We start from the raw sequence: 16,874 nt of genomic DNA, 5'->3' as shown, positions 1-16,874 counted from the left end.
GCCCTATGGCGCCTCAGAAATTTCATGACAGCAGCTGGTACACCGGTAGCGCATGCAGCTCACATAAAAAGGCTTCTAACAGCGATACAGGAACCCGACAGAGTGGCTGTTATCAAATGTAAAGCACACACATATAGCCAAGACCCAGTATCACTTGGTAACAGCCGAGCAGACGAAGCTGCTAAATTAGCAGCTGCTACCCCCAGACAGACAGACACCACACAACTGATGGTATTTAATACCATCAACACACAGAAGTTGTGTGAGATGCAAAATTTGTGTTCCACACAGGAAAAGGCAGTCTGGAAGGCAAAAGGATATGGCCAGGAGTCCTCAGGACTCTGGACGGATGGACACGGTAAACCAGTGGCCCCCAGAGCATACCTTCCATGTTTAGCTGAGGCAGCTCACGGGCTGACTCATCTGGGCAAGGAAGGGATGTGCAAGTTGGTAAGAGCATATTGGTGTGCCCCAGGATTTTCATCTCATGCGAGTAAAAGGGCAATGTCATGCCTTGCCTGTCTGAGAAAGAACATCGGAAAGGCAATACCTACAGAACCATCTCATATCCCACCTGCCGGCGGCCCTTTCCAGGTAATACAGATTGACTTCATTCAATTACCCCCTTGTCGAAATTTGAAATATGTACTTGTTTGTATAGATGTTTTCTCAAATTGGGTCGAAGCATTTCCAGCGGCCACAAATACCGCTATGTTTACTGCTAAGAAAATTGTGCAGGAATTTGTATGTAGATATGGTATCCCTAGAATTATCGAAAGTGATAGGGGTACCCATTTTACAGGTGATGTCTTTCAAGGAATGTGTAAATTGATGGGAATTGATAGCAAGCTGCACACTCCATACCGTCCACAGGCGAGTGCGAAAGTGGAAAGAGTGAACAGCACTATTAAAAATAAACTGAGTAAAGTGATGGCAGAGACAGGATTGACATGGCCAGAAGCTTTACCCATTGTACTGTACAGCATCAGAACCACTCCCAGGTCCCCTCTTAATCTGTCTCCCTTTGAAATCTTGTTTGGTCGACAACCGCATGTTATGATTAACCCTCAGGATGATTTGAAGTGTAACAATGAAGTGACTGTAAAATACTTGATTAACATGAGTAAACAGTTAAGGAATCAAAATGATAATCTGAAGTTAGTGATTCCTGATTTACCAGATAGTAATTGTCATGACATTGAACCTGGGGATTATGTAATGATACGGAATTTTCTACGCTCAGGTTGCCTTATTGACAGATGGGAAGGACCATACCAGGTCTTATTGACTAGCACTACAGCATTGAAGGTTGCTGAGAGAGAGACTTGGGTTCATTCGTCCCACTGTAAAAAGGTTGCTGATCCAGAGAGGTCCCGTGATAAGGAACAGACGGTAGAGGTTGTATCACTGGAGTGTCTGTTCCAGGAAGATTGAGGCGGCACCTGAGCATTGAAAATCACAAGACCAAAAGCAGTTGTCGATCCCCTGTTCCCTTTTATTGTTTTTCTCCAACTTCCCATCCCCTCTCCCTCAAATTATTTTTTCCCCCTTCTCATTCTTCTCCGTTTCCTCCTACAAGATGGACTTGCCCCAAGAGACTGTGATCCGGATTTTCCTGTTGACCATGATGTTGACCAGAGCAGTCTGTTCCGGCGAGAGTACCATGGAGGTCGAGAGAGGTTCTGGAATGGGTTCTGATGACAGAGATGGAGGCGTAGTTTTCCAAGAACAACATAATCAACAAGCAAAGGCGAGTATCAGAAAACGATCCGATAGCATTGACCATAGAAGGAATTGTGAAGGATTGTTAGCTGAAGAAAACTGTATCTGTCGGCTCTGTAACAATGTCATTGAGGATGGGTGCATAAAGAAATGCCAATCCAGTTTTAATATCCATATGGACCGGCATCCATTGAGTGACTATCACTCCTTAGTGGGTAGTGTGTTAAATAAAACAGATTGTTGGGTATGCTCTCAAGTACCTCAAGGTCATAGCAAATCAGGGCTAGTACCATTTCCTTTAACGTTAGGGGAGGTACTTGAGTTAAGTGGTGGGAGACCGGTGGACAGGAGGTTTAATATCTCCAGCCCTCCTAGTTTGAAGCTCCACCAATACCATGTGGATAGGTCCCTATTATGTTTTAACATCTCCAATCCCCGAAAGCCGGGAAATTGGGAAGTGTCATGGAGTAATCAAACCATGACCTTTTCGCATAGAGCAGATAGAATGCCCACAGATACAGAGCTTATACGCCACATAGCCAGTAGAGGAAAATCTTTCCGATATAGGTATACCTTAGGAAATAGGATTACGAGAGTTGGAGAGGTATCACCAGGATACTGTGCACATATCGTACAACCTGATACGTGTACTAAGCAGATGGAAGAATTAGGGTTAGGAGATTTCACATGGAAGGTGTGTAATATGGTTATGTCCTACTCCGTCCCATATGTTCTCCCCGATGATGCATATTTCATATGCGGGAGAAAGGCGTATAAGTGGCTTGCCCCAAACTCTGAAGGATTGTGTTATATTGGAAAAGTACTGCCTGAAGTAATGACTGTATCACATGACAAAATGAAAGACATACACCGTGTTGCCCAAACTCCTTATACTCACACCCATTACGAGCACGTAGTTAAACGGCACCTGATAGAAAGAACAGAGCATCCGGCCTCTGACATGATCCATGAATCCACCGGGATTCAGTTTCTAATCGCGTTAGATATCACTCGCACCGCTAGAGGAGTGTTGAATTATAAATACATATCTGCGCTTGCAAACTTGTTAGATAATATCACTGAAATGTATGATGACACGTTTAGGTATACTGGAAGAGAACTTCAGGCTTATAAAACAGAACTGGTACAGCATAGAATGGTTCTTAATTACCTCACAGCAGTGACAGGCGGATATTGTGTCACACTGGCAACACAATACGGCGTGAAATGTTGCACATATATTACGAATAGCACCGAGGACCCGGTCGAGGTCATAGACCAAAAGATGGACGATATTCTCCAACTGAAGTGGGAATTTCGCAGGAGACACAATCTCACTCTTGCTGCTGTAGGTAATGAGCTGACTGGTTGGGTGTCATGGTTGAACCCGCGAAATTGGTTCTCTGGTTTAGGAGACTGGGCTCAAGGAGTCATAATGGATGTTGGGAAGTTTCTCCTATGTATCTTAGGTGTTATCATAACGATTGGCTTGATATTTAGATGCGGGCAGGCTTTAATGAGGTGCAATCGTCGTACTAAGGTAATGAGTTTAAGGAGTGAGGAAACTGTAATTCAAATGGACTTGATTTATGACCCAACGGTAGAAACAATAATGTGATGAAAATGCGATTTCTACGGTCCGTTTCTTTCACCTGTTTTTTCCGTTTCCTCCAAGGTAAAAAGACCCACTTGGACGAGGAATTTGATGAGCCGATATACAGACAACAGATGGATTAAAGAAGAAGTTTTGACAACCTGATACACAGATTTTTGATGAACTATGCCATGGATCCCCAGTTTCCCTAGAAATTTTAAAATTACGCTAGCCCAACACTTTTGTAAATCTATGGACATTGACAGCTTTTGCTCGCACCTTATGGGCAAAAGCACAAAGAAGACTGCATTCAACAGACACCAGACAAGACCTCAATCGACGAATGTACATTTACCTGACATAGAATACCACCACATTTACCGTAATTATGTCTTTTCTTCATTTCTACAACCCTCAGGTAATGACACACAGTCGATAGGGAATACAGGCACAGATATCAGCAATCACATATCTCCCCCATTCATGTATCATCAACTAAAATGTGCTCCCCCATTTTGTTACAACCAAAGCCGAAAAGAGCTCGGTAAAGTTTGACAGCCCATCCACAGACCCGTACCACGGGATAAGAAGGAATTCAAATGTATACTTCGCAATACCTCGAAGCTTGATTTAAAACACGTACGGCACGATGATACATGACCCCCAAGCACGGATTCATACACACATGCTTCTGCTATCTCACTAGGTCATACCCTTTTCCTACCTTCTCCTCTCCTCCCCTACCCAACCATGTAAATGTATTAACCCCTGACATATATTTTTCTCTTTTTGAAATGTTTTAGAAGGTGGCAGTTATTGTTGACTGCCAAAGGGTGGACTGTCAAAGTCAGAAAAATATCTCTATGCACACTACCATATTTGCACCTCACACCGGTCCGTGCTGCGCATGCGTACGCTCTCCCGTACGTGCGCATACTCACAGTCGCGGGCACCCGCAGGCGCACGGTATGCGTATTTACGGTAGAGTTTATGTGATCGTAGCGTGCGACTCAATCGTTACATATTTTCACTATATAATGTATTTTGTAGATCATGGTCCCTTTGATAGATTCTGAAAGTTTGGTTAATATAGAATGTTCGTGAACAGAGAGATCCCTCTTTGTTTGATACGAAGGGTCAGACAGGAGTAATACAGTGGTGTTTAGTACCCATCGGAAGAGTATTTAATTAGCAATATTCCGGTGTTGGTTTGAAGCGGATTAATCGCTCGTGCGAATAGTTATGGACATAAGAAGTTTATGAACATTTACTGTATTTGCACTTACTTATCCATGCGGCGGGAAACCCAGTTTCCCTCCCACCTGAGCTGTTGGAAATAGTCACGGCCCACCTGTATGAATCAACCTATGACCTTTTGTTATAATGCGAGGAGGAATTCCTGTGTCCAATGAACAATGAGATTGTAGGGACCATTGAATTGCATTGTGTGTGGGGCATAAATAGACAGGCCGATCACATCCAGCTCTCACTCTTCAACGGTTATCATTGCTGAAAATCGGGAGCTGGATGTCCAGAGGCGCATGCGATCGTTTCCTTTGTGCGTAAGTTTTTCTCCGCAGCTATATTGATCTTCTTGTTATTGTGGGCCAATTTCTCTCTCTCTCTCTCTCTTCTCCTCTTTCTCTCTTATTGTCCCTTAAATAGTAATTGTATTATATTTCCTGTGTAGTTATCTGGTTAGGTAGTCTATGTTATATTGTAGTGTATGATTTGTATTTGTATTAATTCTTTTGCAAGTATATCATTCAGCATATATATATATTAGGCGTTGGACCCTAAGCCCAGGTATCTGTGTATTTCTTATAGTGTTAAGTATTCTCAGAGCGTCGGTGACGCTCAAACAGCTTTAAAGGTAATAAGGTTATACTGTGTTGCATTTACACTCTATCATTACACTAAGGTTTTACTGCACAATACACTGTTTATGGTTTAGATACAAAGGTTTAACATTGTGAGCGTCAGCGCCGCTGGTGATCTCCTCGTGGTCCCGAGCGTCCGCTACGCTATAGCGAATCATTACGTTAGTCAGCAGCCAATAGCGTGCCTGCCTGTGATCTCTTGGCCGTGAGCGAACGTGACGCTTGAGCGTCTCGACTACGGCTAAGCGATTGTTACGCAACGAGCGTACCCTTGCGGTACTTCATACGTAAATAGCGTACAGTGTTCTTAGACCTCATAAAGGGTTTTATATACGATAAATATTCAGCTTTATCAGTATAGAGAGCATTGCCTGGAGAGATCAAAATCGGACCATCCGAGACCTCGGGTTGCACCTCTTCCTACAGAGGAACCCATGCAGGTTAACCGGTCCCATCTCACTGATGAAGAACGACAAAGGCGGAGACGAGGAAACCTCTGTATATATTGCGGAGCGGCTGATCACTTTGTCAAGTCCTGCAGTCATTGGCCGGGAAACTCCCGCTTCTAACTTACGCAGGAGAGGTTAAGTTAGGAGTCTTCTCGGAATTACCTCTCAGGAAAGAATCTGTGCTTACCACTTGTCTAGAGCTCTCCTCTTCTTCTCTTGTGGTTTCTGCACTACTCAACTCTGGAGCAGCTGAGAGTTTTATCACCTTGGCACTAGTTAAGTGAACTGGAATTCAGATGGTGAAGTTGATCGTTCTATTTCATTCACTGCAGTTGATGGAAGTTACATCCCCGAAGGAATCATTACTCACCGCACTGTTACTCTCAAATTAAAAATTGGAGCTCTTCATTCAGAAAACATCTCTTTCCTAGTAATTTCTAAAGCCTCTCAAGAAATAATTCTTGGATTCCCTTGGCTACAAAGACATAAACCCTGCATCATTGGCTTCCATGAGTGCTTGGCGTCTGTGAAACCTTTTTGTAATTTGAATCCTACTGAACTCCCGGTAGTCTATCAGGACTTTCAAGATGTCCTTAGCAAACTGGGAGCTGACACTCTGCCTCCCCATCGTAGTTGGGACTGTCCCATTGATTTGATACCTGACAAGACTCCTCCAAGAGGTTGAATATACCCGTTATCCCTTCCAGAGACCCAGGCAATGTCAGACTACATTTCGGAAAACCTCAGTATAAAGGTTATATTCGCCCCTCTTCCTCTCCGGCCGGGGCAGGTTTCTTTTTTGTGAAAAAGAAAGGATGGGGGTCTGCGGCCATGCATAGATTACCGGGGGATAAATGAGATCACTGAGTTATTTGATCAAGTGAAAGGTGCCATTGTTTTCACTAAGCTGGACCTTCGAGGGGCTTATAACCTGATCCGTATTCGTTCTGAGAGTGGAAGACCGCCTTTAACACCTGGGATGGGCACTATGCGTATCTAGTGACGCCCTTTGGTCTCTGCAATGCTCCGGCAGTCTTCCAGAACTTCGTGAACGAGATATTCAGAGATCTTCTTTACAGTTGTCTAGTGGTATATTTAGACGATATTCTAATTTTTTCTAAAGATTTGAAGATCCATCGTGAGCAAGTCAAAGAGGTCTTAAGCCGTCTTAGGAAAAATCATCTTTTTTGCAAGTTGGATAAGTGCACCTTTGAGGTACCCTCCATCGCCTTTCTCGGTTACGTCATCTCCGGACAGGAGCTACAGATGGATTCAACCAAGGTCCAAGCGATTCGTGATTGGACTCTTCCTACCACTCTAAAAGGGATCCAACGATTTCTTGGCTTTGCCAACTTTTACAGGAAATTTATCAAGAACTACTCCACTATCATCGCCCCAATAACCATATTAACCAGGAAAGGAGCCAATCCTTCAATATGGCCACCCAAAGCTCTGGAAGCCTTCACGTTCATAAAAGAGGCCTTCATGTCCGCTCCAATTCTTCGCCAACCTAATCTCAATTGCCCCTTTCAGGTGAAAGTAGATGCTTCTTCGGTGGGAGTCGATGCAGTTCTTTCTCAGCTCTTCGAAGATAAGAAAAGTCATCCTTGTGCATATTTTTCTCAAAGATTCTCCCAAGCAGAGCAAAATTATCCTATTGGTGAACAAAAACTGTTGGCCATAAAATTAGCTTTTGAAGAGTGGCGATATTTATTAGAGGGAGCTCAACACCCTATCTCTGTTATCATGGATCACAAGAATCTTCTGTACCTTCAGATAGCTCGTTGTTTAAACCCACAGCAAGCCAAGTGGGCTCTCTTCTTCTCTCGGTTCTCCTTCAAACTCTCTTACTGCCCAGGAACCTTAAATCGAAGAGCAGATGCACTTTCTCATTCTTTTCAAACGGATGATTCACTTGACTCCTCTGAGAAACAATTTATTCTGAATCAGCTTCATTTGCTTCAACTCATACTGTTCCTCTTCCTCCTCCGGGGAGAACCTTTGTGGCACCAAATCTTTGCAAGAAATTGCTTACGTGGGCTCATTCTTCGCCTTTCATGGGTCATGCCGGTGGTCTGAAGACTCTCAAGTTCATTCAACGATTCTACTGGTGGCCTCTTCTTAAAATGGATGTCTTTGAATTTGTAGCAGCCTGTTCCAAGTGTGCTCAACATAAAAATCCATGAACATCTCCTTCGGGTCTTCTTCATCCACTTCCAACACCTCAAAAGCCTTGGACTCACATCTCTATGGATTTCATAACCGATTTGCCAGTCTCCAGAGGGCACAACACCATTTGGGTTATTGTGGACCGATTTTCGAAGATGGCTCACTTCATACCCCTCACCGGTCTTCCCTCTGCTCCTCAGCTATCCAAATTGTTTTTCTCAGAGATTTTCTGTTTACATACTCTCCCATAGGAAATAGTTTCTGATCGGGGTCCTCAATTCATGGCCAAGTTCTGGAAAGCTCTCAGCTCTATTCTAGGAATCAAGTTGAACTTCTCTTCAGCCTATCATCCCCAGACTGATGGACAGACTGAAAGAGTCAACCAAGATCATGTCCCCTGCTAAGAATGACTGGATGGATTACCTCCCATTTGCTGAGTTCGCACACAATAACCTATATCATTCCTCTACCAATTTCACTCCTTTCTTCATTAACTACGGTTTTCATCCACGAGTTCCTTCATGTGAATCTCTCCCAGCTCTTGAGGTTCCTGCTGCTGAATCCGCTCTTCGTCAGTTCACTAAGATTTGGAGACAAAGTCATAAGGTCCTACGTAAGACTTCCCAGAAATATAAGACCTACACCAATCGGAAATGGAGGGCTGTTCCTAGTCTCAAAGTGGGAGATCGTGTTTGGATATCCACCAAAAACCTCAGATTCAAAGTTCCTACCAAAAAGTTTGCTCCAAGACTCATCGGTTCGTATCCTATTGAAAGAGCGTTGAATCCTGTTTCTTACAAAGTGAAACTGCTTCCCTATTTGAAAATTCCCAATGCCTTTCACATTTCTCTGCTAAAGCCTCTTGTTCTAAATCGTTTTCGGGCAGCTTTCCCTAAACCTTCCAAGGTTCAAGACGCTCAAAATGAAGAATTTGAGGTTCATAAGATTCTTGACTCCCACAAAGGGTATGGTCGTCTTCAGTATCTCATAGATTGGAGAGGATATGGTCTGGAAGAAAGATCTTGGGTGGCTGCAGAGGATGTTCATTTTCCAAGACTGATTCGTGCCTTTCATGCCAAGAATCCCACTAAACAGCGTGTCAGCATCCGGAGTCTTACCTCCAGTTCTGGTCCCTGCGGCCTTCCTGTTAGCTGACTGGTGTGGCTGCGGCGGATAGGAACTACGGCAGCGAGGTCCTCCGATGCGGCTGCCGGGTGTCTTGAGGCCGGGGTCCGGGTCCTGGGGAGCGGAGCATGGCAGCCGGAGGTGTCTGTTTCCAAGTGTTCTGTTGCTGGAGTGCGGCGCCTGGGAGGCTGAGGCCTGAGGTAGTGGCTGTGGCCTGGTTCCACGTGTGTCCTCTGTGCAGGGGGCCGCCATGTTGGAGACCAAGCCAAGCCAATAGGTATCCCAGTTCGCATCCAGCCAATCCGGTGCAGTCTTCCCTTATAAAAAGGGGTTGATGCTTAGTCATGGTGCCAGTGCTTGAAGTTACTTGCTGCTGTAAGGTGCTCAAGCTCTGTGCTCCCAGGTTAACCCCTGGTTTTCTGGGGTTCCGGTATGAATGGTCGACCATGTTATGGTCGACAGTCATTAGGTCGACCACTATTGGTCGACATTTACATGGTTGACATGGACACGTGGTCGACACATGAACGGTCGACACATGAAAAGGTCGACATAAGTTTTTTAACTTTTTTGGTGTCGTTTTTTGCGTAAAGTGACTGGGAACCCCAATTAGTGCACCGCGTTCGCTCGCCATGCTTTGGGCATGGTGCCTTCGCTCCACTACCGCTTCGCTCGGCACAGATTACCATTCCAATTGTAGTCCACGTGGATCGTAAAGTATGGAAAAGTTCCCCAAAAGAAAAAAAAAGTTAAAAACTCATGTCGACCTTTTCACGTGTCGACCATTTTCATGTGTCGACCATGTGTCCATGTCGACCATGTTAATGTCGACCAATAGTGGTCGACCTAATGACTGTCGACCATAACATGGTCGACCATCTGAACGGATACCGTTTTCTGGTTGTGTTGTGGCCGCCCGGTGGTCAGTTCTGTTATTGCAGTCCTTTGCTCCCAGTCCACCTGCTCTATCTGGTAAAGGGTCTCCATTTGCTGATGGTGCTCACAGCGATCCTCTCTTCAACATCGTTCTTCAAGTCGTCTCTTCATTCAGTGTTCTTCTGCATAGTTTACAAATCACAAGTCATCTCTTCATTCAGTGTTCTTAAGCATCGTTTACAAATCACAAGTCAACTCTTCATTCAGTGTTCTTCAGCAACGTTTACAAATTACAAGTCATCTCTTCATTCAGTGTTCTTTAGCATCGTTTACAAATCACAAGTCATCTCTTCATTCAGAGTTCTTCAGCATCGTTTACAAGTCACAAACATTTTGTCTTTCAGAATTCACTCAGACTTATCTCCTCGTCGTTGTGTATGATTGTGGTCTCAGTAAAGCTGAATTAATCTTTCTTCAGTGCATCGTTCTTGTTCATTGTCCTCATTGCCTACCCCTCTACATCTTCGGGCCTAAGTCTTCAATCCATGAGTAAGAACTATATTCAGCCATCTCGTTTCCTTCCTTTGCCAATAGCTGCTCCCTCAGTCAATTGTCAGTTGTCAGATCCTCAACTCAAGCCGAGCGTGACAACTCTTAATCAGAGCTGTTAGACATTTTTGCTCCCAGTGCGAACAGTAAAAAAATGCGCCCTCCCATAGGCATTATAAAAAGTATTTTTTTGCGCGCCCCCCCACAGAGAGGGGATGTGGCCTTGCTAAAGTGGGTGTGCCCTCACAAAAATGGACGTGGTCTTGCAGGAAAGAAAAAATTCCCCCAAATTATGCCACACAGTAATGTCCCCTGTACCATAATTATCTGTACACTGTGGCAGTGCCGTAACTAGGCATTTTAGATCTGTATGCAAGAAATGACATTGGCATCCCCCCCGCCCCTCATGTAAGATAGGGGCAGTGCGCGCCGTAGGAGCGTGAAAAATATATAGGGGCGTGGCTTCATGGGGAAGGGGCGTGGCCACAAAATAATAGCAATTCATACTACGGTGCACAGTAGTCTCCATTATTCAAATTACGCTGCACAGTAGCGTCACTACACCAGGTAAAGCCCCTTTTATACATTACAGCAAACAGCACCCCCTTTTTACACATTACAGCAGACAGTTCCCCTTTTTACACATTGCGGCAGCCAGTCCCCCTTTTTACACATTATGGCAGCCAGTCCCTCTTTTTACACATTGCAGCAGCCAGGCCCCCCCTTTTTACACATTATGGCAGACGGGGTCCCCGAGAGAGAGAGAGAGAGAGAGACATACTTACCATCTCCCCGCTGACAGGCTCCTCGTGCAGCTCCCTCGGTGCAGGCAGGTGAGAAGGAGGAGGAGGGAGGGGGACTGGAGCCGCAGCAGCGCTATTTCATTGGTGGTAAGCGCCGCTGCAGCTGTCCCCTCTCCTTCCGTATTGGCTGCCCGGCGCTGCTGTGGATGCTGGGATGGAGGAACTGCATCCCAGCATCCACAGCGGCGCCGGGCAGCCAATACGGAAGGAGAGGGGGCTGCTGCAGCGGCGCTTACTACCAATGACATAGCGCTGCTGCGGCTCCAGTCCCTCTCCCTCCTCATCCTTCTCCGCTACCCGGCGCTGCAGCTCTCCTCCCCAGTGTGGCGGCGGCGCACGGCGCAGACTTTAGAGGCGGCATGTAATGAGTCAATTTGACTCATTACATCCCGCTGGCCGTGCGCCCTCAGGGCAACTGCGCTGTGTGCCAGGCCCACTTGGCACACACGTAGTTACGGCCCTGCACTGTGGGGCATAATAAGTTGTCCTGGGCAGTACTGTGTGGGGCATAATAAAGTGTCAGGGGCAGTACTGTGTATGATACACAGTAATGTCCCTGACAATTTATTATGCCCCGAACAACACTGCCCAGCATAACTTATTATGCCCCAGTTATGCCCTGGCCTGCCCAATAATGGATACCTTTTTGTTTATTGTCAAGGGGTTTCATGCCGTGGGCTGCCTCCCGTTTGGCGCCCGCGGAACTGTAGCATCTCCCGTCGGGTCCCAGGCAGGTGGATGCAGCTCCCCGCACTTCCGTATCGGCATCCTCATCCCTGACAGATGCTAGAGGTCCATACCGGCATTCAGGATGCAGGCAGTCGGAATACTGACATCGGAATCTCGACAGTGGTTGGAATGCGGAAGCCGGGTTCCTGACATGGATCAAAATGCTGCCAGAAATCCAACTGCCAGCATCCCGTACGTAAGTATGCCAGGGCTTTTTAGGGTGAGGCTGTGGGGCAGAGGGGTAAGATTTAGGCTGCAGGGGGAGAGTTTTGTTAGGCCTTGTGGGGGGGGATTGAGGTTAGGTTTAGGCTGTAGGGAGGTGGGGTTAGGGTTAGGCACCACCGGGAGGATTAGGGTTAGGCTGCGGTGGTGGAAGGGTTAGGTTTACACTGTGGTGAGCGAGGTTAGGTTTAGGCATCACCAGGGAGGGTTAGGCTTATGCTGGGGGGGATGGAGGGCCAGGGTCGGACTGGCCCACAGGGGTACCAGGGAAACCACCAGTAGGCCCCACTGCCTGAGGGCGCACTCCTTCCTCTAGGGATCAGGTTCCAGACTGTCACTTGTATTATACATGGTAGATATGTTGCATTACACTGCACTAAACTATTGTGTATTTCAAGCCTCTGTGGAGGCTGGCCACACCCCCTTTTGTAGGCTGGCCACACCCCAAAGTATGGGTCCCTAATAACTGCATTCCCCCGGTGGGCCCTTCATGCCCCAGTCCGACACTGTGGAGGGCAGTTAGGGTCAGGCTGTGGGAAGGGAAGGGAAGGTTAGGGGAGGTAGAAGAGGAGGGTTAGCATACCTACCTTCCAGGTGTCTGGATCCTGCACATCGGGATGCCGCTGTTGGTATTCTAACCGCCAACAACCCAAGTGCCGGGATCTCGATACCAACTCCTACAGGGCCGTCCATGCAAATTGTCTTTTTTTCCACCTGTACGGCTTCCATAGAAAATCATGCAAAAAGGGCAGGGGCTGTGTCACGATACAATAAGAGGACCCCACACTATTTCCATGTTATACTGTGACAATCCAAGCTCCCCATACTGGCGCAGTTGCTGGCTTTTTCAGAGGAACCCAGTGCTGATTTGAGATTTCCCCCCTGAATTAGCATCCAGAAACCCAGGCTGAGAGCAGGGCCGGTTCTAGACCTTGTGGTGCCTAGGGCGAAAGTTTCCTTTGGTCTCTCTGCACCCTAGGCAAAGCTTCAGCCTAGCGCCCCCTAACCTGCAATCCCCACCACCACCACCTTTCGGAGGGGAGATGCAGGTAACCACTATGTGGGCTGGGGTGAATTGCCTCATTATACATATACACTCACGGACATTTAAAGTAAAAAAGTGTATTGTAAACAAAGGGGTCTATTTACTAAGCCTTGAATGGAGATAAAGTCAACAGAGATAAAGTACCAGCCAACCAGCTCCTGACTGCCATGTTACAGGTTATGTTTGAAAAATGACAGTTAGGAGCTGGTTGGCTGGTACTTTATCTCCATCCAAGGCTTAGTAGATAGACCCCAAAGTCACAAAATCACCCAGCGACACTGCTGGGTGCAGACATGAAGTCAGGTGCTGCTTTCTGCTGGAGAACCGGGATCCAGGGGCTTGGTGGAGGTGCATCAGGGCTGTGAGGAGCGGCCATACTTACATTCGCCTCCTATGTGCCTTCACATGACTTGACGTTACACATGCCGGTACGGAGGAAGCGTTGAGACACTATGGGGTAAATTTACTAAGTTGGGAGTTCTATTTAAGATGGGATGTTGCCCATAGCAACCAATCAGCTTCTACTTCTCATTTATCTAGCACCTTCTAGAACATAATACCTGGAATCTGATCCCATCTTAACTAGAACTCACATCTTAGTAAGTTTACCCCTACGTTGGGATAGCCTGATAGCAGCGACTGCACCTAATTAGACTCGCAGCAGCTAGATGAATTCAGTGGCGCTCTCCAGGAACCTGGCGAGCATAAGAAGCCCCTTGTGGGCTCACTGCGCTCTCCACGCCGCGGGCTCGGTGGCTACGTGCGGATTCTGTTCCCACTCTATGGTTGTCGTTGACACCCACGACTGGGAATAGTCCCTGTTGGTCGGCATGCCGACCGTTGGTACTCTGAGGGTGCGGGATGTAGGGGGAGATCATGTGACTGGCGGTTTACTGACCGCCGGTCACATAACTACATCCCAAGAAAAAAAGACTGTGGTAATTCCTATAGAAATTAATAATACTTAATTAAAGCATTCAATTGAATTATCCCCCTTATACCTATTTTGCACTGCAGTCCCGCTTCTGACCTGAGATTTGGAACACGTCCCTCATTCAGTCCCTCAATTCACTCGCTATGTGTGCGCACTGCGGCTCAGACACATCCCGCAGTGAGAAAACATTGGCTGATTTGCTTACAATAGCAGCATTGCGACTGCATGTGAATGAGGCCCACTCTGGGTAACACATGTGCCGTAGGACTTTTTAGAAATGTTTGCACCGACAATTGCTCAACTAAGTGAATATATGAATTGCGTGTAGATTTCATGCGGCTCTGAATCAGGCCCTCTGATTTGTAGTATACTGCATTATACAATATGTATAAATTTAAGTGCAGGTTCATTATATAACAATGTTAAATGTTTCTTCTTTCATCTACAGTGACCAAAGTTCAGAGACCATGAGCAGATATAGAAATTACACAATTGCCATCGTGATTATCTTTCAAACAATTCTAATTTTTTCACACTTGGGAACTTATATTCAGCCAAGCACAAAGCAGGAGCCCCCAAAAGTCCATCTCCTCATACTTTCCACCTGGAGGTCAGGTTCATCTCTGGTTGGTCATTTTTTCAGTCAACACCCTGATGTGTTCTATATAAAGGAGCCAGGTTGGCATGTGTGGCATTCCATGTTCCAGAACAAGGCACATGTTCTACAGATGGCTGTGAGGGACCTAATCCGATCACTCTACAAATGTGACATGTCCGTGTTTGATGCATACATGCAAAACAGAAGCCAAGTGTTGAACTTGTTTCGGTGGACTGCTAGCAGAGCCCTCTGCTCACCTCCGGCATGCGATTCGTTCGCCCGTAATGACATTGTCCCTGAGGCCGCATGTAGGAAACAATGTGGGCATTATTCATTTCAGAAGATTGAAGACGCCTGTTACAGTTACAGCCATATGGTTATACAGGAGAATCGCATCTTTGACCTAAAAGTGCTCATCTCGCTTCTAAAAGACCCCACCTTAAACCTCAAGATCATACATGTAGTCCATGACCCACGGGCTGTGGCCAAGTCTCGCGAAAAAACTAAAAGGTCTTTGGCTTTTGACAGTGGTATTATCCACAGGGCCACAAAACCACTGGACGGTGAGTTCAAAGTGTTACAAGAAATCTGTCAAAATCAAGTCAACATATACAGAACAATAAATTCGAAACAATTATTTTCTCTAAGAGACCGCTACATGCTGCTTAGGTATGATGATCTGGTTAGAGATCCGTTAAAGAAAGCAAGAAAAGTCTTTTCATTTATTAACCTCAAGCTGACTGAAAATTTAAGTAGATGGATCTATAATATCACCCATGGTGACCGGCGACAGAAGGTGAACTCTTTTCAGATTATACCAAGGGATGCGGTTTATACGTCCCAGGCTTGGAGGAACTTAATATCCCTCGAAAAGGTCAATAAAGTGCAGGACATATGTAAAGAAGCTATGAATACGTTCCGTTATCAATTTATAGACACAAAGGAAGAGCTAAGAAATTTAAGCATGGACTCCGTACTGCCGGGACAGAGAGACGATTTCATGTGGTTGCCACAGAAAAAAAATTTATTGAATTAAATTGCTTAAATATTTATATATATATATATATATATATATATATATATATATATATATATATGTTTGAGCAGTGGGGGTACGGCGCCACAGGTGGATGTGAGCAGATATAATAATATAGTGAAATACTTTAATAAAAGACACTCCAGCTAGCCCCTAAATACTAGGCAGGGATAAGCTGCCTTTAGAGTTTAAAATTTGGGAAAAGGGGAGGATAGGGGTATCTGCGACTAGCAGTGTCTAATATATTGATATAAAAATGAAGAATATTAGGATACGGTTTATATAAAAAAAAACCACAATATTTATTTATACAATTTAAGACATGATGTTGGATAAAAAGTATATGGAGAGTAAAAGCCTAAAAATTTTTTTTTATAAAAATTACAAGGTACAAAAAAGAAAAAAATGACTGAATGGCTATGTGCAATTTAGCTAGAACCCAGGATAAAAAATTCATTAATCTAAAACCTATAATATAAAACTGATATATATATTTTAGAGATAAGAGAGTAGTGCTTATCTTTAGAGATGGAGAGTCAGTAGAGGTACACCCAACGCGTTTCGTCCTTCAGACTTCATCAAGGGGTCACCCTTTTTGATCTCTAAAGATAAGCACTACTCTCTTATCTCTAAAATATATATATCAGTTTTATATTATAGGTTTTAGATTAATGAATTTTTTATCCTGGGTTCTAGCTAAATTGCACATAGCCATTCAGTCATTTTTTTCTTTTTTGTACCTTGTAATTTTTATAAAAAAATGTTTTTAGGCTTTTACTCTCCATATACTTTTTATCCAACATCATGTCTTAAATTGTATAAATAAATATTGTGTTTTTTTTTTATATAAACCGTATCCTAATATTCTTCATTTTTATATCAATATATTAGACACTGCTAGTCGCAGATACCCCTATCCTCCTCTTTTCCCAAATATATATATATATATATATATATATATATATATATATACCTGTACAGAGAGAGAGAGTTCTGGTTTAGGCATGGAGGAGTGAGCAGCGGCTCCCACGAGCTCCGTCCATCCCGCCTGTATACCACACAGCGCTGTGTTTCACAGCCATATGCTGCTCACTATTTGCCTCCTGACTCCTGCAGCATCCACATGGAGACGTTTTTAGGAAC

The 16,874-nt window shown here is 45.0% G+C and overlaps 1 protein-coding gene across 1 annotated transcript; it reads left to right on the top strand.

Moving 5' to 3' along the window:
• Nucleotides 1-14,564: 14,564 nt before the first annotated feature.
• Nucleotides 14,565-15,731, top strand: LOC134968784 (carbohydrate sulfotransferase 5-like). Its single transcript, XM_063944268.1, has one exon. It carries the CDS (start codon nucleotides 14,565-14,567, stop codon nucleotides 15,729-15,731), a length of 1,167 nt encoding a protein of 388 aa, XP_063800338.1.
• Nucleotides 15,732-16,874: the final 1,143 nt, after the last annotated feature.

Source organism: Pseudophryne corroboree, chromosome 11 (genome assembly GCF_028390025.1).
Source record: "Pseudophryne corroboree isolate aPseCor3 chromosome 11, aPseCor3.hap2, whole genome shotgun sequence".
Lineage (NCBI taxonomy): Eukaryota > Metazoa > Chordata > Amphibia > Anura > Myobatrachidae > Pseudophryne > Pseudophryne corroboree.
The sequence above is the reverse complement of the archived record's forward strand: the minus strand, read 5'-3'. Positions and strand labels throughout refer to the sequence as shown.